Raw genomic sequence first — 21,202 nt, forward strand, 5'->3', positions numbered from 1 at the left:
CTTTTACACCTCTTAGGATCTGACTTTAAGTTCCTGCAGTTCTTTTGAGGGTGAATTATTTTTTCTTTGCTTACACCTTTATGGTTTTGACCTATTTTAAGAAACACATAAGGTTTCAAGAAACACACAAGAATTAAATGCAGCAGACTAAACTTTCGTAATTCACAAGGGAGGTTTGTTGCCTTGATTTCTAAATCTCCAACTTAAGACATCTTAAAGGGATCTCAATTTATAAAAATCAGGCCCCTTTAATGTGGCTCAAATCTGGTGCCTCAAAAATTGAGGAACCCCAAATCATCAGTCATTTCTAAAAATTTAGGCCAACTTACAGAGAAAAGAAAACACAGTGTTTATTATATTAAATAATATCCAGATCCTGTTTGTGTGAGCAACACACTTGGATACTACATAGTGTGAGCCATACAAGACTATAGACAGCTACATTCAATTAGATATTTATCTCCATCTGCTCTTTGGGGACAATACCCAAAATGGCAAGTATGAAAGATAAGAATTGAAGCATTCTTTTTCTTTCATTCAGGATTCATCAGTCATGAATCTCCGGGTAATCTGACCAGCTGCCTTAAAGTGCACCACATTTGTCATTTTGTTGATGGGATAATTCTTTCTAAATTTGCTAATTCATGAATTGTGTAATATGTCACAGAATCTGCAGGATTTCTACTTTTGCAGAAAGTCTTTCTTTGCATTTAGAAATTCTCTTAAAATTAATTGTGAAGATATTTATTCTTAGATGGGATCCCATAATAGGTGTAAATAGAACGGTCAACAAACACATAAACAGAGCAAAGAATTGTCATAGATTCATAGATTTTAAAACCTGATAATCTAATCTGACCTACTGTGTAACACAGACCATAAAATATCAGCCACTAATTTTTGAATCAAGCCTATACTCTCTGTTTGAGCAATATCAGATATTTTAGAAACACATCCATTCTTAACTTAAAAGGACTGCAGGTGGGTGCGAATCTACCATGCCCCTTGGTAATTTTGTCTTTTATCTTCGCCTATCAAAAATGTATGCCTTCTTTCTAGTCCCAATTTGTCTAGCCTTAGTTTCCAACCATTGGAATTCGTTATGTCTGTCATCATCTGTGCCACAGGAGATACAAAACCCTAAACTTGCAATAAAATTATTTTAAATATTTTATTTTAAATGTCACAAATAAATGCATTTTATTGGAAGTGCACCGTGTGAGCTAATGGTGTAGCAGGGAACTTTCTGAGCTCCGCTTCTTGTGCTGACACTGACTCTATGGTGATAGCTAAGTAATTTAGACACAATCCTACATTGAGATATGTGTGGGCTCACCCCTATTCCACGTGGATCCTCAATTAAATCAAAAGGGCTCTTCCTGTCATCCCTATGGAGTTCATTGCAAGATTGGGATTTAATCTTTGCCTACAGTTATGTAGTCTTCAAAATTATTATTGTTTATTTTTTACAGATTAGCATTGAAAATGTGCTCACTGAGACACAAAACACAAAGGCAAAGATTGTCCCTAATCCAAGGTCTTAAAATTAGAGCTGGTCAGAAAACAGAATTTCCACTGCATGGAGAATTCTGACATTTCAATTTTTTTTCATTACAAATAAGACTGAAAACCCAAAATTTTCCACAGAACAGAAATGTTGAAAACTTTTGATTCAGAACCATAAAACTGTTTCATTTATATATTGTTGAACCATTGTAATATACATGTAATGTACATGTAATATACAATATTGCATGTAATATGAAAAGTAATTTAAATACAATATAAAAGTCAACACAAAATGAATCTTATCAAAACTTAACATTTCATGTTATTGAAATGAAATAAGAAAGTTGAAATAATCCGTTCTGAATTTTCCCCATCAATTTTCATCCAACTTGTATTGAACAGCTCTATTTGAAATCTAAAGACACAGTCTTCATGTGAATAATTTATTCATTGATATCAGCAGGAGTAATCATGTTATTAAAGTTACATTCATGCATAAGTGTTTGCAGGATCTAGCCCTCAAAGAAATACTCTGAGTTCACAGAAGATGCTCCTACAATTCAGAGAGAACATAATGTAGAAGGTTAGGGTTTTGGTTTTTTTTGCATGGGAGGTTGTTATTGTCCTTTTTTTAATACAAATTATTGGGGGGTGGGGTGTCCATGCATAAAAGGCATCATGGAAAACTGTGTAAAGACTTCAGTAGTAGGCAAAGGCCAAAAGAAAAAAAAAGGTATTGAGGTTGGCAGAACTGACAAAGCAGGCAGCTAGTACAAGAGACAAGGCCAGAGTTATAGGCCTACGGCTTTGTCTATACTATTAAGTTTTGTTGCCAAAAACTGCCTTTTGTTGCCAAAACTGTGAGAGCATTCACACTGCAAAGAGATTTCGTCAGGAAAAACACCCAGTTTTGGCAACAAAACACTTCCATCCTTACGAGAGACTTGTCTTTTCCCTTCCCTTTGTCGACAAATAGCCAGTGTAGACTGTTGTTTCTTTTGTCGACAGAACTGGCTTCTGAGGGTATCCCACACACAATGCCTGCCCTGATGCCTGCTCAGCTTTGATCTCTGCTGCCTTGCAGGCATGTGCCTCCCCCTCCCTGCCTTCAAAGTTCCGGGAAAGATCTGAGAGCTGAGTGAGCTGCTCTGTTTGGGGAACAAACAAAGAACAAACCATTGGAATGTTCCTGTTCTGCCCTGCACTCTCTCTCTCAGTCTCTCTGGGATCCCTTGAAGTGAGTAAGATTTCCCCTTTGATGCCTATAACTGATGAGTACATAGATGAGAAATTAGGCCAATTCTGGCAAGGAACACTCTCTGGGAGTGGCTGCATGATGTGAGGTCCCTGTGTCCAGCAGTGCCAACACAGTGGTGCCAATACAGGCCCAGGCACGCTTCTTATGTCGGACTCTCTGATCTTCTTCATGGAGATGTCACTTGATCTCAAAGTGTTGGGAACCGTTCTTGATGTTGATCCTCCAGGTTACCCAATCCTTCACCTGCCTCTCCCGGGTGTCAGGATCAATGCCACACTTTACCAAGGTGTTCTTAAGAACATCTCTATAATGCTTCCTCTGCCCACCCTGAGACCTGGTCCTGGTCCCCAGCTGAGCATAAAAAATCTGTTTAGGCAAATGTGTGCCAGGCATCCTGACCATGTGACCAGACCATTGTAGCTGCCTGTGGGCAATTATTGACTCAATGCTGCAAGAGTCAATGTAATAATGTTGGTCCATCTGTCCTTCCATGTGATGCCCAATATTTTCCTCCGATACCACTGGTGGAATTTCTCCATATCTTTAATATGTCATCTATAGGGAGTCCAGGCTTCAGCTCCATACAGCAATGTTGGGATGACTACAACACTGTAGACGTCAATCTTGGTCGGCGTCTTGATGTCATGATCATCATCAAAGACTCAGCTCTGTAAATGTACATAAGCTGTGCTGGCACTGAAGATTCGATGGTGGATTTCATCATTGATGTCAACATTGCTGGACAGATAGCTCCAGCACTTGGTCATCTGCCGTAATGTTTGGTTCGGATAAAGGTTGACTGAAAGAGAACCTCGGTCTTTTGAGCACTGAGAGTCAGTCTTAAACTGTGGTAAGCCATGGCGAAAACATTGACAACTGCTTGGAGCCCATCTTCTGAGGTGGCACTAACCTGGGCATCGTCAGCGTACTGAAGTTCTGCCACTGATGTTGTTGCAGTCTTGTTCTTGGCTCTGAAGTGGCCCAAATTGAAGAGGTTATCATTCGTTTTATAAGTTATTTCAATTCCACCTGTGAGGTCATCTCCAATCATCTGAAGCATGGCTGCCAAAAAGATATTAAATAGCGTAGATGCTACCACCCGCCCTTGTTTGATTCCAGTCTTTACGTCGATTGGTTCAGTTGCATCACCATTGTTGATAATCACGGCCTGCATGTTGCTGTGTAAGAAATGTATAATACTGGCAAATTTTGGTGGACAGCCAAAGTATCACAGGATCTTCCAGAGGGCCTCGTGGTTGACAGAGTCAAATGCTTTCGTCAAATTGAAGAATGCCATATACAGAGGCTGATGCTGCTCCTGACACTTCTCTTGTATTAGGTGAGCAGAAAAGATCATATCGGTAATTCCTCGTCCCAGTCAGAAACAGCATTGTGACTCCAGAAGGACTCTTCAGCCAGTGGAAGGAAGCAGTTCAGAGGGACTCGGGTGAGAATTTTACCTGCGGTTGAGAGCAAGGAGATCCCTTGGTAATTTCCACAGTCTGTCCTGTCACCCTTCTTAAAGATGGTCACTATGATGGAGTCTCTGATCTCACTGGGTATGGTTTCCTCTCTCCAGATCATCAGAATGAGAGAATATAGGCATGATAGCAGAGTTACACTAAAAGCACAGCGGCAGACAGACTGCTGCTGCAGGTGGAGGGCTAGGGAGACTGCTTTGCTACTCTGCCATTCCTCAGCATGAGAGCTCACAGAGCTATTCATGATACAGCTGAGAACCCCACAGAAGAACTTGGAGGGAATCAACAAGAAGTACTGGGATCAGTTCTGCCTTCCCGCAACACTGCACTGTGGTATGCTCATGGCCTCATTGGCTCTGTCTGTCAACAGGGTGTTAGCAATGTGGCCATGAAATGTCAGGGGGAAAAAAGAGATAGAAAAACCGGTTTGACTGATTCTTACTGTCAACAGAGTGCTAACATTGTGGCCATGAAATGTAGACAATGGGAAGTAGAAAAAATGGTTTGATCAGTTTTTACTTTTGGCAACTTTTGCATGTGGACAGATCTCTTGTTATCCAACCTTCCCAATGTAGACATATGCTAAGTGTCATAATAAGAAAGAGATGGCAGAGATGATGGAGGATTAGTTACAGCTTGCTTTGAAAACAAAAAGGTGCTGAATATAGTTAAAGCTGTGTTAGCTAGTACTTTACCAACAGGAAAGCTTTATTAACCAGCATTTCTGATTGCTCCAAATACAAATCTTCAAGCTAGTATTCAACCCAGTACATTATGCAACAGCACATTCTGCACTCTACTTTTATTAAAAGAGGCAGAAGACAAGAAAGCAAGCTGATAGCAGGGATTATTCAAAACACCAGGTGTGTCATAGAATCATTACAGATTCAGCTCAATCTTCTGTATCTTCTCCATCTACAGTGATAATTGATATTGATAATGATGGCCCTGAGGCACTGCAAGATTCCTAAGTGCCTTCTGAATCATCAAAGAAAGATTAAATTATAGTCAGTATAGTTTTGTGTTAGGTGTATTGTTAGTGATCTGGGTGTACACCATGCACTGCCGATAGTGATATGTAGTGTCGTAAGATAACCTACTGTATAGAAAACTTTAACTGTATACATATAAACACTTCAAGAAATCAACCACAGTGCAGTGCAGTACTACGACTGGATTGGTGAGTACCTGTATACTGGTATGCTATAAAATGTATACTAGTACCTGTATACTAGTACCTGTATAAAAGGAATATACTTTATTCATTTTATTGTATCCTAATGCTGCGAAAATTGGTATTCCACTGGTAACGTACAATTCTCAGTTAACAAGAATAGTTGATTAACTGGTATCCCCCATTCTCCCAACATGCTGGGTAACAGAGATTTTACTGTATTGTTACAGCACATTTTAACTAATAAAATCTGTTAATTATGTAGGACTACAGTTTTGGGGTGTTGCTTTTTTTAAACGAGGATTTCAAGTTACCTGTAATTCTTACATGGCTCTCGGAGGTCATCTGCTCATTAATGAAATGTCTCCAGGGCTGGTAAATACCATGTGCTATGTAAGGATGTTAAATATTGGTTAATTTACTAGTCCATAGGCACTTCCACATTGCTCCTTTGAAATGTACAAGAGCCCCTGCTGGAGCTCTTGTACATTTCAAAGGAGGAATGTGGAACTCTGTGTGCAGCCCGGGGCCAGTGGGAAGACTCACAGTCCCCTGCTGACCCTGGGCTCCATGCTGTGCTGCCGCTTTGAAATGCCCCTGCTTGCCAGCTGATCCTGGGTTCCATGGAAAGGCAATGGCCTCGGGCTCCGCACGGCGCTGCCGCTTTGAAATGCTACCATGGCATTTCAAAGGGGCGGCACCGCTCAGCTGATCCCGGGCTCAGCTGTGCGGCGCTGCCACTTGCTGATAGAGTCTAGAGTCTGCTGATAGTCGACTAGTCCTTAACCTCCTTAGTGCTGTGTCACAGCATTCAAGTGCACCTTTACCAGCACCAAATACAACCCTGAACACTGCCTCTGTGAGTGCAAAGGGGCCAAGTTAACATGATAGGGAGGGGGAACTTCAATGTTGAAGTTCCTAAGTTGAGCTCAGGGCTGTCCTTAAAGGATTACAGGGCCTGGAACAACTCCCAACTCTGCCCCTGCCCTGCCTCTTTCAACCCCCATTGCACCCCTTCTCCTAAGCCCCCTCCCATGAGTGACGTGAACCGAGGCATTACTGGGAGGCCTGGCACTGGCATCAGGGGTTGGGCTCCCCTGCACTCACCAAGGCAGTGGGAAGGGAAGTGAACTGTCCCCAGCTTGCCACATGCTTCCCAGCCACGTCACTCGGGGGAGGGTAGCAGGCTGTGGCTGGGGCTGGGTCGCTCTGCTCCTGTTGCTGCTGATGAGTGCGGGGGAGGGGGGGTGGGCTTAACCCTTGGTCCCGGCACCAGGCCCCGTGGTAACTGCCTAGGCCATTCTGGGCCCTGCGGTGTCCCCCAAAGCCTGAGGTCCAGGGTGGCTGCCCCGACCCATCCAATGGACGGGACTGCTCTGGTTGTGTGTGCTGGGAACTGTCTAGCTCAGTGCTATAGAAACCCAGGCTTTTCGGTGTCTCTCTCCATTATTATGAAGAGACGATTCTGTTACCCAAAAGAGAATTGGAGAAACTTTCCCCAGCCGAGGGAAGAGACACAGCTGGGAAGCTTCCTCTCCCTGCTTGCAAGTCCCCATCTCAGCAGGGTGCGATGAGCAGGAATGGCTTTCTGCCCCTTTCCCAGCGCCTGCCTCAGCACATCCTGTAGCACACTCGCCTCACGCGGGCTGATGACTGAAATGGCCAGAAGCTTATGCAGGGGGAGGGAACTGGGGCCTTGGGAAGGGAACAGACTGGTCGAAGTGAGAACAAGGAACAGTCCTGGGGTGGGGCATCACTCTCCCTCTCTCTATTTCCCTGTCTCACTGTTTACCCTGGAATTGCCTCACAACCAGCCATTCTGTCGCCAGGGCAACCCCAGTATCACATGGAACATGTTGTGAATTCTGGAGTCAGAGAACATGCGTTCAATCTCCTGACTAGTCGGTGGGGGCAGAAGGGGGCTGAAATGGATGTGTATGGGGAGGGGAGGAGTTCCCTCCTCTCCATTTCCTGTGGCTGGTAATAACAGCTTTCCTGGAACAATCCCAAGGCAGACAGTGTCCAGAGGGGGGCAGGGAAAGCAGACTGGGCAGAAATACTCCCAAAAGAGTAGAATTCAGGTGCAGCTGGACAAAAGTGGAAGGAAGAGGGTTGGATCATGCTATGAAGGTGTAAGAAAGGCCAGTGTGCATCAGTTGGAAGGCTGGGAAACAGAGATCCAGGCAAAAGGGGCTTTCTGCTGCTGCTGCTGCTTTGGAAATGGCTGGTCCTGAGTGTGTGAACTGAAGGGGAACACCCAGCACATAGTTCCTCACACTGTGCCAGCGGGAAGTGAGGGGGGAGAAGGGTTGCTGTAATAATTGTCTTTGTTGCATAACCCTCCTTCCTCTCATTCACCCTCTCCCCTTCCAGCTGTGTGTACGTGTGTAAGAGAGAAATATTATTATTTCTTTATGCAGCACCATGTGGGCGTGTGATGTGTGCATTATGTGTCACTGTCTTACTCTGGGGTTCACACTGCCTAGTAGCACAAGACCCCTGGTTCTTTTTAGATATGTCTACACTGCAATGTAAGCCTAGGGTTAGTGGGACTCACGTCAGCTGACCCATGCTAGGGAACTTTGGGCTTCAATATCTACATTGTTTTTAAACTCCATGTTAAAACTTTTCTACCATCTGCTAAAACCTAGGGCTCTGGCATCCACATAGCAGTTCACAGACCCAAGCCCCTAGCATCTCCCACTCTCCCAAATTTCTCCACGTTAGCTCCAGGTTTGCGGTGCACCTTGAATAAACCTTACAGCCTGCTCTGCAGCAGGGTGGCTTCTGTTTTCACTAGCGTGGGTTGCCGATTGTTGGCACAGAGAGGACTGTGGAAGTTGTCCTATGGAATTGTGGAATATGTCTGTCTGTGTGCATCTACCCTTAGCTCGAAATAAGCTATGCAATTTGAGCTATGCAAATTGCGTAGATTATTTTTAATTAATTTCAAAATAGCTTATTTTGTAATTTGGCACGGACTTCACAGCACCAAATTTCAAAATAAACCGCTATTCCGAAACATCCCCTAATCCTCATGGAATGAGTGTTACTGGGACATCAGAATAGCACACCCGTTATTTTGAATATACTTTGAAATAACAGGTGCTCTGTCAAGATGCGGAATAGCTATATAGTACCTCGAAAAAGCGCCACAGTGCAGACGTACCACTGACTCCCAGGAGCCAAGTCAAGCAGGACCACACCTACAATGCACAAGTCCTGGGACCCTAAATCTGAGCCCTCTGTTAATACAACTGCAGAGTAGATGCAAGGGGAGGGGAGCTGGGCTTGGGTCCAGACTCAAGCACAGGCTTATGTGGCAGAGCAGACATACCTTAGGCTTAGAGGACGTGTCTGGAACTCATTAACTGAGGGGCCAAGTTAACTCGACAGGATTGCAAAAGCCTATGAAAAAACCCCAAAGACTTCAATGGTGCCAGACCCTTTTAAACTAATGTTTTCGGTTGAAGTATTTGGAAGTCTCCTTTGGAGAGAACAAGGTTTGTGCATATCATTCTCTGTTTATGAAATGAAAAATTTCTGTGAGCTTATACCGCACATAAGGAAAGAGCTGGGAAGTTCAAGATACACATTTCTAGGCACAAGTCTGGGCCTGGGAATTGGCTGGTGGCACTCTGTAATATAATGCAGGACTGGCTGGTTTGCTGCGCATATTTCATTCAGCTGGCAGTGATTTTGCTTGCTAGAGGCTCTGTGTAAACAGACCTGGAGCGGTTGTTCTCACAGCAAAGCAGTGTAAAAGGCACACCCCAGTTGGAGAGCTGGGAGACACAGCTGTTCTACCATTCAGATTGTACACTGGGGAATGTCACATCTACCAGTCTCTACTTCTCAGGCCGCTTATCACAATGTACCTGCTCAGCTAATCCTACTCTTTCTTTCTGGGCTTGCTGTCTGAGACTTAGGCTATGTCTACATTGCAGCGCTTTTCTGGGATACTGGAGGTATCCTGGAGAAGCTCTGCCATGTCTAAGGAACGCGTCTGCTTTTCCGAAAAAAAATTAGGAAAAGCAGACACATTTTTTTCAGCATCCCTGTAAACCTCATTCTACGAGGAAGAAGAGATGTTTCAAAAGAGTGGTTTTTCCCAATATTTGGCCCCATGTAGACGGGCCAAATGTCATAAAAGCCTCTTTCAGAAGAAAAGCGGAAAAAACTGCAATTTGCGTATCTTTTTGCAGCTTTTCCCAGCAGTGTAGACATAGCTCCAGTCTCTCCCCAACTCCCAGCCTCTTTCCCTTCCCACACTTAGGCTATGTCTAGACTGCAGGCTTCTTTCGAAAGATGCTCTTTCGAAAGCATCTTTCGAAAGAGCATCTTTCGAAAGATCGCGTCTAGACTGCAGGCGGATCTTTCGAAAGAAAAATCCGCTTTTTCGAAAGAGAGCACCCAGCAAGTCTGGATGCTCTCTTTCGAAGACGGCCTCTTTACATTGAAGAACGCCTTCCTTCGAAAGAGGAACTTTCGAAGGAAGGCGTTCTTCCTCGTGAAACGAGGTTTACCGTCATCGAAAGAAAAGCCGCGTTCTTTCGAAATAATTTCGAAAGAACGCGGCTTGAGTCTGGACGCAGGGGAAGTTTTTTCGGGAAAAGGCTACTTTTCCCGAAAAAACCCCTGAGTCTGGACACGGCCTTAGTCTCAGTATCCTTGCCCAGTAAATCTGAGTTCCCCCTTCCAGCTCATCTGACATGCCTCTCCCCTCCCCTCAATGATTCCCAGGCCTAGGCTCATCCAGTCTCCCTCACCCCAAGTCTGTCCATATGTCTTTGGCCCAGTTTCTTTGCCCAGCCCACTTCTCCCCACTGCACCCTAATGCCTTTGTCAGATCTGTCTCTCCTCCCCAAACATGGTAGTCTGCTCTCAAGGAGGAGCAGAGAGAGTCCAGAGCATGCTTAGTGAGGGCAGAATCTTCCAAGGTTTTCACTGTGGTATCCCTGAGGCAAAGGAGACTCCCCTGCCAGAATTCAAGGACCTCTTTTAAAGCAAGGTGGCACAGTGCTATTCCAAAAAAGGTTGACAAATTATGCTAACACAGGCAAAACAATTTTTCTCCTTGCCCTCATTCTCAGGATGAGTGAACAGTTGCGGTCAAAATCTTCCAAAACAATTCCCAATGCGTATAGAAATTTTTAGTCCAAAATGTCAGTGTTGGCAAAGTACTATGCAACTCAAAACAGTGTCACCTAATGGGAATTGTTGGGCAACCTTAAGAATAGGCAATGCCCTGCCTGTCATGTTCTATATAAACACTAACTAATTAATCCCAACCACAGCTGTAAGGGAGGCATTAATTAGAAATGCCAAACTTTATAGCCAAACACTAAATAGCCTGACTAAATAAAGACTATGTGGGAGACATACGCAGTATTTACAGACATCTGCAAGGTGTAAACACAACGTAAGAGAAAAATTGGTGAGTGTCCTACCAAGGGTAAATCTCAGAGAACATGGCGAAAACTGAGAAGAAAGTGGTGTTCTTTATAGCTAGAGCCCTGCAAATACACAGATATCCACATTATATCTGTGGGTATTTATAGCCACAGATATGGATGCAGAGCTCCGCAGCTCATTTTTGCAGATACAAATTTTGAATACAGAACCCAGAAAATTTGCGGATGTCCACTTTGTATCTGTGGGTATCTGCATCCACAGATGTGGACATGGATATCCTTGGCTCATTTTTGCAGCTACAGATACAGATACAAATTTTGTATCTGTGCAGGGCTCTATTTATAGTCCCACCCCAGAAAAGCCCTTATGCACATGCATAAGAGCTTTGCTGGGTCAGGGCCTCTATTCTTATCCCATTACATCTGGTTTCCATCCAGATGTGAAAATTCACTTTCAAAGGATTTAAATTAAAATGAAAATCTAGAGAGTAGCTAGGACATTTTTCCAAACAGTGGAAGCAATGAAACTGTAGAACAGTCTCCCAAAGTAAATGATGGATGCCCCAATGCATAAGCTATATAGAAAGAGAATGGAGAAAGCCCTGGAAAAAAATGTGCTGCAGAGAAGCAATTCTGCTAGGTTGGGTATAGGGAGCTGGACAAGATGCTCTAACAGGATTGACCCATCTCTAATTTGTACAATATGCTGGTTTTATGTAATACAGTTACCATGATTTGAGACTCCTCTGCATAAGCCACAGAATCTCAGGTGGAAGGAGAAAATACATCTATGAACAGGCAGACAGGTGACCCAGTAAGATGGGAGGGCATGGCTACTGAGTAAACAGTCAGAAGCCTGCAGCCCTGCAGTTGCTGGGGAACCAGACAGCCTATTTGAAGGGAACAAGAAGTCCAAAAAGAGAGGTGAGAGGCAGCAATCATTGTGGCTGCTGCTCTGGGGAGGGGGGGGGGGGGGAACTGTTCACAGTTGGATGAAACATGGAGAGCAAGACAAATAAGACTTGCAAGAAGAAGTGTCACAAGATTGTTACAAGAGCTACACCAGGGAACAGACATACCCATAATCAGATGCTGTGATCCCCAGCCTCGCTCAGTCTGACTCAGAGCCAGCTCCAGGGAGAGCTGTAGCGAGGGGAGAAAGCACAGTTCAGCCCTCACATCCCAGCCTGGTTCTTACCTCTTGTTTTTCCTAAGATGATTTTTATTTCCGTTAACTGGACTGTTAATCATTTCCCCCCTTTTCTGAAAGCTTTTAAATCATGGATTAAAAATGGATTAAAATCTACAGTGAGAAATTTGACGTGTCCCTCCTTTAGTAACCCAGCTGAGGACACACCAAACAGCTCTGCCAGTGAATTCCAGCTCATTGCTGTGCCAGGCCAGGGATGTTGCTCTCAGCTCTGTCAATGCACCTCAATAGTGGGTGCTCCTACCCAGATATTCTGCACTTCAACCTCAGCACAGTTATTCAGCAGCACAGTAATGAGCTCCAGTATGGGCTCGTACAATTTAATTCTCCCATGAATATTATTTCAGGCACACTTAGATCTATTCATCTGCCATGGTTACTGGTTCTCTGCAATATTGCTCTGACCAGATATAATTGCAAAAAGCATAGTAAAGCTTATGACAAAATTACGTGATATGCCACACGTACTGGTAATTAAAGCCTTGTTTAATTCACCACATAATTCTGCCCTCAGGTTGTCTGTTGTGGATAAGTTTACTAGCAGAGGATTCGTGGTGAGCTTCATGTCTCCCGAGAAAGTGATAAAAAATTATCTTGTGTTAACCCTTGCCCAACATCAACCTAGGTTTGGTTTACCACAAAAGATAATTGCACCAGACATGGAATTTGTGCTGCAGCAGAATTTTGGTGGCATTTTAGAGACAGTCCACTGTGTCAGTGTGGGCGGCCACAAACCACGACATATACATGGAGGAGTGCAAAATGATTCAACTTCCTGGAGGTCTTTCTGTCTTGAACATCGTTGACCAGATTGCATACACCAAATAAATAACCTCGATAGTGATGTTGGAAAACCTGATATATCTGGTCTAAGGATGTCTCATTGCTCTGCCAACGTGCATTTAGAACTCTGCACCCGTTCCTTCTCTTGGCGTTCTTTGTCTTTAGAACTTATATGGTATTCTACAATAACGCCTCCTCTCGCCCTCTTACAACAATACTACTGCAGGCTTGAAAGATTGTTACAGGATAGTATAGCAAAATAGTCACAACAAAACTGTGCCAGAATATACTCATTTTTTTTAGGTCCGCAGGCCAACAATGCCTTAAGCACAGGCATAAGCTCTTAGATGAATCAGGGCCAATGTGCCTGCCCCATTATCTGGTTTCTACCCAGAGGTAGAAATGAAGCCCCATTCACAGCTGTTTTATCCATTTTACCCCAGGTCAGGAAAACTGGCAGCTTTTTTTCTGAAAGCCCATATGGAGTCTTCAGGGTGCTTTGGGATCCTTTCTGATGGGCAGTGCTGGAGAACTCTATTACAACAGTGTTGTTATTGGAAAAAAATTGTTTCCCTGCCACTAATAGGGGGCAGTTAGTGTGGCAATTTTTTCAGCTAACTATCTTCACATTTGTTTGTTGATCAAGGGCGCCCTCATTTTGGTGAGTAAAGGGGAGGAACCCTGGGAAACCCTGACCTTTGGCCTCACTCACTATGTTGCATGTGGTGGGGATTGGGCAGATTATTGTAGTATTCCCACCCATGCCCATCCCTGAAGGCTGTGGCTCAGATACTTCACTGCTGATGAACAATTTACTTTTAGAGCCAGAGAAAATGATTCACTTCTTCAGGCACCCGGTCAGCTATTTGATCGTTGCTTGGAAAAGAATCATCATTGCTTTCAATGTCCAAATCCACACCAAGAAAGCTTTCTCTCCCCCTTTAAAGGGCTCTGTAGACCCTTTTTACTCACGGACTATACCTGGGCTGCGTGCTTCCTAGAGGATGGTTCTGCAGGCAACATGGCTTACATCTTCTGGAGCAGGTTTGTCAAGAGATTTTATCAGAGCACTTTCACCAACGCTCTGTTTAATTACTGTTGAGAATTTATTCTGTTTCTATTCCCCAGGGATTCCTTGAGGAGTCTAGCCCAATAACCACTCCTTCCTTTGTAATATGAGCAAACTTGTACTGTCGGAGTTTATAGATTTTTAAAGGGACCATTATAATAATCAAGTCCATTCTCCTGCATAGCATAGACCACAGATCCTCCCCCAGCAATTCCTGCCACAAGTCCACAACTTCTTTGAGTTCAAGGGTATCATTTTGACAGAGAATCCACCATGTCCCAAGGTAAGTTATTCAAATGGTTTATTATCCTCACCGGTCAAAAATATGTGCCTTATTGATAGGCTGAACAGACTGCACAGAGTTTCCAACTGCTTGATCTCATTAATGCCCATCTCTGCTACATCGAAGAGCCACGTTCTATCAAAAATCTCTTCCCTGTGTAGGTACTTGCAGGCCATGATCAAGTAACCTCTTAACTTTGTCTTGAATACACTAAACAGATTCAGCATCTTACGCCTCTCACCAGGATAAGGCATGTCTTGCAGTAAGTCAATGTATATTAAGTTGATTTGAAGCCATGACAATAACGACTGCCATAGTTCATGTCCACACTTCAGTCAGCGGCGTGTGAATGCTTCCACTGACCTAAGAGGGGCAGTGTTCAGAGCTGAGAGGCTGGGTTATTAGTTCCCATGGCAGCTCCCTGTTGGGATCCCGGCTGTCCCAAAGGTTCCCAATAGGCTCCACCCCTTTCCTGCTCCCCATTCCCTGCTAGGAGCAAGAGGAAGCCACCTAGAGTGCCCCATTCCCCACTGGGAGTGGATCCAGCCACACAGGCTCCTCACCTTGGCTCCCAGCTGGGAGTGAGGTCTAGCAACCCAGCTCTCCAGGAGTGTGGGGACAGCTGGGATGTAGCTGCCCAGCTTTCTTGTCAATGTCATGGCTCTTGCCATGAAATTGACAAGACAGACAACAGCAGATGTAAGTAACACAATGTTTACACACTCACTGCCTCACCCTAATTACACCAGCATAATCCCTATGCTTCTCGTGGAGGTGGAGTTATGATGTCAGTGTTGTAGGGTAGTTACGTCAGCGGGAGCAAGGTGATAGTGCAGATACTGACATAATTAGATCGACATGGGTGTGGAGTATAGACCAGCCCATAGATTCTAAGGCCAGAAAAAACCATTGTGATCATTTCGTCTGATCTCTATCTCACCACACAGACACACAACTTTACCGAAAATAATTCCTGGAGCGTACCTCTTAGGCGAAAGAAACACCCGGACTTGATTTTAAAACGGCCAATGATTGAGAATCTGTCATATCCCTTCGTAAATTGTTCCAAAGGTTAATTACCCATACTGTTAAAAATGTATGCCTTATTTCCCTGAGTCATTCTTGTAGTTCTTTTCTGAATCCTTTCCAATTGTTCAACGTCCTCTTCGCAGGATGGACACCAGGATTGGACGTGGTGTTCCAGGACTAGTTCTGCTAGCAAAAGTTAACAGAGGTAATACCCTCTGCCTACCTTATTTGTTCAGATGGTTATCAACAATAAACCCTAAGTCAGGGGTCTCTAACCTTTTTATGCTTGTGATCACTTTTTGAATTTAAGTGCAATCCAAGATCTACCTGAAACCCAAATACCCTTGCCCTGCCTCCTTTGTGCCCCTTCTCTGAGACCCCAGCCCTGCTCACTCCATCCTCTCCCCCTCCCTTTCATCAGGCTGGGGCAGAGGGGTGAGGTGCAAGGTCTGGCCTTAGATTAAGGGATTTGGAGTGAGAAAGGGGCTCTGAGCTGCAGGCAGTTGGTGTGTTGGAGGGGGTTCTAGGTGCAGACTCTGGGTGCAGGGGTGCTCGGGGCTAGGGGTGCAGTAGGGGATGTATGACAGAGGTAGGGTTTCAGGGTGTAGGCTCCAGCTGGACACTGCTTACCTCAGGTGGCTCCTGAGTGGTGATGCAGTGAGGCTAAGGCAGGTTCACCCATGTCCTGGCCCTGCACCACTCCCAAAAGCAGCCAGCAAACTCCCCCCATCCCAAATCCTGTTGTGACCCCTCTCTGCTCTGTGGAGATAGGATACAGGGTGGGAGAGGTGGCACTTTGACATCAGCACCCTCCTCTCCTCCTCTGCCCTGCACAACAAGCAGGAAGCTCCTAAGGGGACAACTTCAAGGCAAAGGGCAGGAGATGTGCAGCAGTGGGGGGATGGGCAGATGAAGTGCCTGCACTTGATAATGGCCTCTTGGCCAAACCAGTCAGGATCACCCGTCAGAGGCTCCAAGATCTACCAGTAGATCCCGATCTACTGGTTGGGGACCACTGCCCTAAGACTTTTTGAAGGTCACTGCATTGTCTGTTCCAACATGTTCGGCTTTACTATGGCTTTATTAAAACCCATTTTGTTAAAATCAGCCCACTGTACCAAGCAATTCAGATCAGCCTGTATAATCGAATGGTCTGCAAATTTTGCTAGCAACAATTTTAATTTTCTTACAGATGATTGATAAACATTGGAACAACACTCCGCCAAAAAGAGATCTCTTCAGAAGCTTACTAGAAAACATGCTCACAGGCTGATGACTCCACATTTACAGTTACTTTTGAGATCTACCAGTTAACCAGATTTTAACCCATATAATATGGGCTACACTGGGTTTATATAGTTGATATTTTCCATGTTCTAAATCTTGATGTCGGGGAGAAAGTTTATGTTCTGTCACAGGAAAAAGTTGTATTTCAACGTTTTGACTGTTATCTTATCTACATATTTCAGAATTGTGCATTTTTCTGTCTGTCTGTCTGTCTGTCCATCCATCTGTAAGTCTCCTTCTATTTGGTAAAAGCTAGGACCACCAAATTTGATAATGCAGCTTTCTCTTATCATAACTTAAAGCAAGGTCAGGATTTGGTTGTGCCAGGAAAACAGGATCTGCCAGGAATGGGATTGTTTTTCATAAGATGGAAAGGGAGGGAGCTGATCAGAGGACAGCAATAGTGCAGAGTGACCACTGGAGGCAGCCACACCACCAAGAGAGTGACCAGTTGTGAATCTGGCTTGCATATTACCAGCCACCGGGCCAGGTAGGTGGCCCCCCTACCCTTGGCCACAGTGCCAGAGTAGAAGGGGAGATCTCTCTCCCCTCCTGTCAGACTTGGCACCACAGATTGGTGCCCATTGGCACCACAGATCAGGAGAGAGGAGGAGGAAGGGAGAAAGTCCTGACAGCACCTCCTCCCTGGGAGGAGAGAGGGGGGAGGGAGAAAGCCCCACCAGATCTCCTTCCTGCCTGTCCAGCCCCTCCCCCCCAACCTGGTTCCCTGGTCAAGCCAGTGGGCAGGGTGTGCAGCCCTCCCCCTCTGCCTCAGGCTACCCACAGAGAAGCCAGAGGGTGGGATGCACGGCCCCCCTCCCATCCTGGGGACAAGCCAGTGGGTGGGGTGCGTGATCCCTCTGCTGCCTTGGGCCGTCCTGAGGGAGAAGCCAGCGACTATTCTGATCCCCTACCAAGATCCCTTCTCCCTCTCTCCTGATTTCTGCACTCTCTGCCCCCTGCCTTGAGCCTCTCCTCACCCCCCAACCCTAGTCTTCTGTTCCTAGCCCCTCCTCAACCCCCACCCTGACTCCTGAGGCCCCTCCCCCTGAGCCCGGCCTCCTCCCCCAAACCCTCCACATCCCTAAAGCCCTGTCCTGACTCCTGTATCCCCCCCCCCACTGCCAGCCTTTGCCCTGAAGGACCCACGTGACACCAGATAAGTCTTTTAGTGATGCAACAGAGCAAAAATAACTTCATTACAAGGGAAAGGATGGCCTTGTGGTTAAAGCATTGAAATGGCATGCAGGAAATCAGCATCCAGTTCCAGGCTTAGTCACTTACTTCCTCTGTGTCCTTTTAACTTAATTTACCCTCGGTTCCTCATCTGAAATAGAATATTTCTCTACCTCACAGCAGTGTTGATGCAATAAAGCCAATTAAGGCTTATGAGGAACTTAGATGATAAGGCAATGAAGGCCACGTAAGCACCCCAGCAGACTGCAAATGTCACCATATTACTACACTAGCATCCCATGATGTCTCCACATAGTCATGCAAACATCACTATGTTGCAATGCAATGGTCATTGGGTCCACAGTGATTACTCCTCTAGGAGTGCTCAAATATGTGAAAGACTCAGCACAGCTGTCACTTTGTTGCTGGGCAACCATCACAATGTGATGATGGTGTGTCAGCCCCCAATTTTTTTAGGACAGTTTTGAGGCCACCTTTAAAACTACACCTTTGTGGCTATCCATCTGTATGCCTTGGATGTAGATTTACTCCAGCAAGCAACATTTGCACATGTAGATCAAGCAGAAGCCTAGCTATGCCCAACTAATTTTCAGACACAAATCTGAGTTTACAGATTCTCAAAAATTTGCGTGTGAATTATCATGTGCTCTGAACAAGTGTTTCTCAACCAGTGGTACAAATACCCTTAGGGGTACTTGAGAGAAGTCCGGGGGGTTTATCAACACAACTGACATTTGCAGAAAACTGAATTTTTGTTTTAAGTTTTATAGCGCTTTATTATTTTTGTATTTTTTACACCCAAAAATTTCATCATTCTCCCGGCTACGATTAAGTTGTTTAAACAACTATTCTGCAATGGTAGAAACAAATGTGGTATACCTGAAAACTAAAGTTACGGAGCGTACTTATATATTTTTAAAGGGGGGTACTTTATAAAAAAAAGTTGAGAATCATTGCTCTAAACTGCAAGCAGAGTTTTAGACTTTAGACCAAATCCATTTTGAAGATTTAGACCCTAATGTTCCATGAGCTGTCCTTCAAAATAAGGGAACTCTTGACAATTAGAACGGGGCCCTGCAACATCTATTGTGTGGCAGGAACTCTGCCAGCTAGCTGAACAAAGCATTCCTTCCAGGTTGCAAGTATAGCACTACTGAGCTCAGTGGTATCAAGTGCTGAAAGTTCAGATCAAGCTGAGAACAGGAGGGATGGGGATTACTGAGTTAGCTCTTATCTGTAAGAGCAGCACTTTGACATGTGGAATGTTTGCTCAGCGTGATTAACAGGGTGGAGAGAGCCAGAGAAGTTACTGTTGCTCAAATAAATTCCTTATTCATGAAACCACAGTATTTGCTATCACCTTTTCCCTCCTGCTGCCTACTCCAGACACAAAGATACCCTAGTCCTAGTGCAATAGGTGTGCCTGGGGAATACTAGGAAAGATTAGAAGGGATGGCTGTGGAGATTTCCCCCTGAGGCTTATCCAGAAAAGTCCATGGAGATGAAATATTTGTATTATTCAACGGTAGGCAGGGCCAGGCATTTTGGAATGAGGCTTGGTGGAGAGGAAATCCACAAGAATCCGCCAGATGTGGAGTAGGATGGGTGGGGGAAAGGATTGTGTTTTAGTGAATTGAATGTGTAGCTCTTGGGACTTAAGGAATAGCAAGGAAGGGTTACCCAGGGGGAAAAGCAAGTCCTCTCCCTTCCTTACTTGTGGAAAGCAGAATAGGCCTCTGTTACCAAGCATTTTGCATGACTTTGAGCCCCTTGCATCTTCTGGTTACTAATAAAACTGGTCCTACAGAAAGGGAGTTAGAACTGAACGTGAGAGTTTGGGCTTTATTTGGACTACCCCAGCTGGAAGAGATGGAGAATTACCGTTGGATTATGTAGGGCACAATCATTGTGTATTGCCCATTGAAGTCATGGCAAAGTTCCCATTGACTTGGGTGGAGCAAGATCACACCCAGGCTACGTCTAGACTGGCCCCTTCTCCGGAAGAGGCATGCAAAGCAGGCAAGTGAGAATAGGGAAATCCGCGGGGGATTTAAATATCCCCCGCAGGATTTAAATAAACATGGCCGCCGCTTTTTTTCCGGCTTGGGGAAAAGCCGGAAAAGAGCGTCTAGACTGGCGCGATCCTCTGGAATAAAGTCCTTTTCCGGAGGATCTCTTATTCCTACTTGCAAGTATAGCACTTGCAAGTATTCCACTTGCAAGTAGGAATAAGAGATCCTCAGGAATAGGGCTTTATTCCGGAGGATCGCGCCAGTCTAGATGCTCTTTTCTGGCTTTTCCCCAAGCCGGAAAAAAAGCGGCGGCCATGTTTATTTAAATCCCGCGGGGAATATTTAAATCCCCCACGGATTTCCCTATTCTGACTTGCCTGCTTTGCATGCCTCTTCCGGAGAAGGGGCCAGTCTAGACGTAGCCCCAGGGTATGTCTATACTATAAAGTTAATTTGAACTAACAGCAGTTAGTTTAATTCGAAATAGCAGAGCGCTTAATTCAAACTAGGTAAACCTCATTCTACGAGGAGTAACGCCTAGTTTGAATTGAGCAGTTCGAATTAAGGGCTGTGTAGGCACTTAATTCAAACTAGCTGGAGGCTAGCCCTTCCCAGGTTGCCCTGGTGGCCACTCTGGGCCAAGCCAGGAAAACTCTTCTGCCCCCCTCCCAGCCCTGGAGCCCTTAAAGGGGCACGGTCTGCCCACGGTGCCTGTGCCAATTGCAAGCCTGCCAGCACCCAGCCAGCAGACCCTGCACCTGGCACAGGATGAGCCAGCCACCCGCTCCCACCCAGCCCTCCACCTCTTCCCAGAACCAGGCTGCTGGCTCCCAGGAGCCTGCCCGGGGCTGAAAAAGACATGCACCCTCCTGGTCTAGTGTGGAGATCGTGGACCTCATCGAGGTTTGGGGGGAGGCCTCCAATGTCCACAATCTCCGCACTAGGCACAGGAATGCGGCCGTCTACAGCCTCATGGCTGCCAGCCTGGCCACCAGAGGCCTCACGCGGACCCAGGAGCAGGTCCGCTACAAAATTAAGGACCTGAGGCAGGCCTACTCCAGGGCCTCCCACCAGGGGCCGACCCAGAGGCCTCCCCTCACTTTGAGGCCCTGGGCTGCATCCTGGGGTCTCACACATTCCATGCCCCCCGGGTGGTGGTCAACTCCGGGGAAGAAACGGAGGAAGAGGAGGACGCTGAGAGCCAGGAGCCTGTAGGGAGCCTGTCCAGGACCCAGGACCCCCAAGTCATCCCACAGAGCACATGTGCAGTGTTGTCTGAGGCTGGGGAGGGCTCCACATGTCAGTGCCATCATGGTCCCCTTATGTTGGACCATGGGGGGTGGAGAGGGAGCCCAGGGACCACGCGCCTGAGCCTTGGCGCACCATGGAGCAGCAGCTGGGTGTCATGCAGGGGCCCTGGCCTGTTCCTCACATGCTGACCTCGCCTTGCAGAGGGGGGCTGGGTTTCACCCACTGTGTCCCCAGGGAGAACACTG

The 21,202-nt window shown here is 45.7% G+C and overlaps 1 protein-coding gene and 1 long non-coding RNA gene across 3 annotated transcripts in view; one reads left to right on the top strand and one right to left on the bottom strand.

Moving 5' to 3' along the window:
* GSG1 (germ cell associated 1) overlaps positions 1-13,923 on the bottom strand; it is a 35,437-nt gene extending 21,514 nt beyond the window's left edge. The window contains exon 1 of the mRNA XM_025178670.2: positions 13,811-13,923. Within this exon, the coding sequence (XP_025034455.1) occupies positions 13,811-13,852 (42 nt within the window). The 5' untranslated portion in view covers positions 13,853-13,923. The remainder of the gene's footprint in view (positions 1-13,810) is intronic.
* Positions 1,872-19,689, top strand: LOC112543816 (uncharacterized). Of its 2 annotated transcripts, XR_012905614.1 has the most exons (5): positions 1,872-5,428; positions 13,777-13,873; positions 13,958-14,181; positions 15,354-15,415; positions 16,403-19,689. It is a non-coding gene; the product is annotated as an uncharacterized LOC112543816 (long non-coding RNA). The 2 variants fall into 2 exon arrangements; XR_003087071.2 differs by lacking the exon at positions 1,872-5,428 and having other exon boundaries at positions 13,575-13,873.
* The last annotated feature ends 1,513 nt before the right edge of the window (positions 19,690-21,202 follow it).

The sequence above is a fragment of the Pelodiscus sinensis genome, chromosome 1 (genome assembly GCF_049634645.1).
Source record: "Pelodiscus sinensis isolate JC-2024 chromosome 1, ASM4963464v1, whole genome shotgun sequence".
NCBI classification, from domain to species: Eukaryota; Metazoa; Chordata; order Testudines; family Trionychidae; genus Pelodiscus; species Pelodiscus sinensis.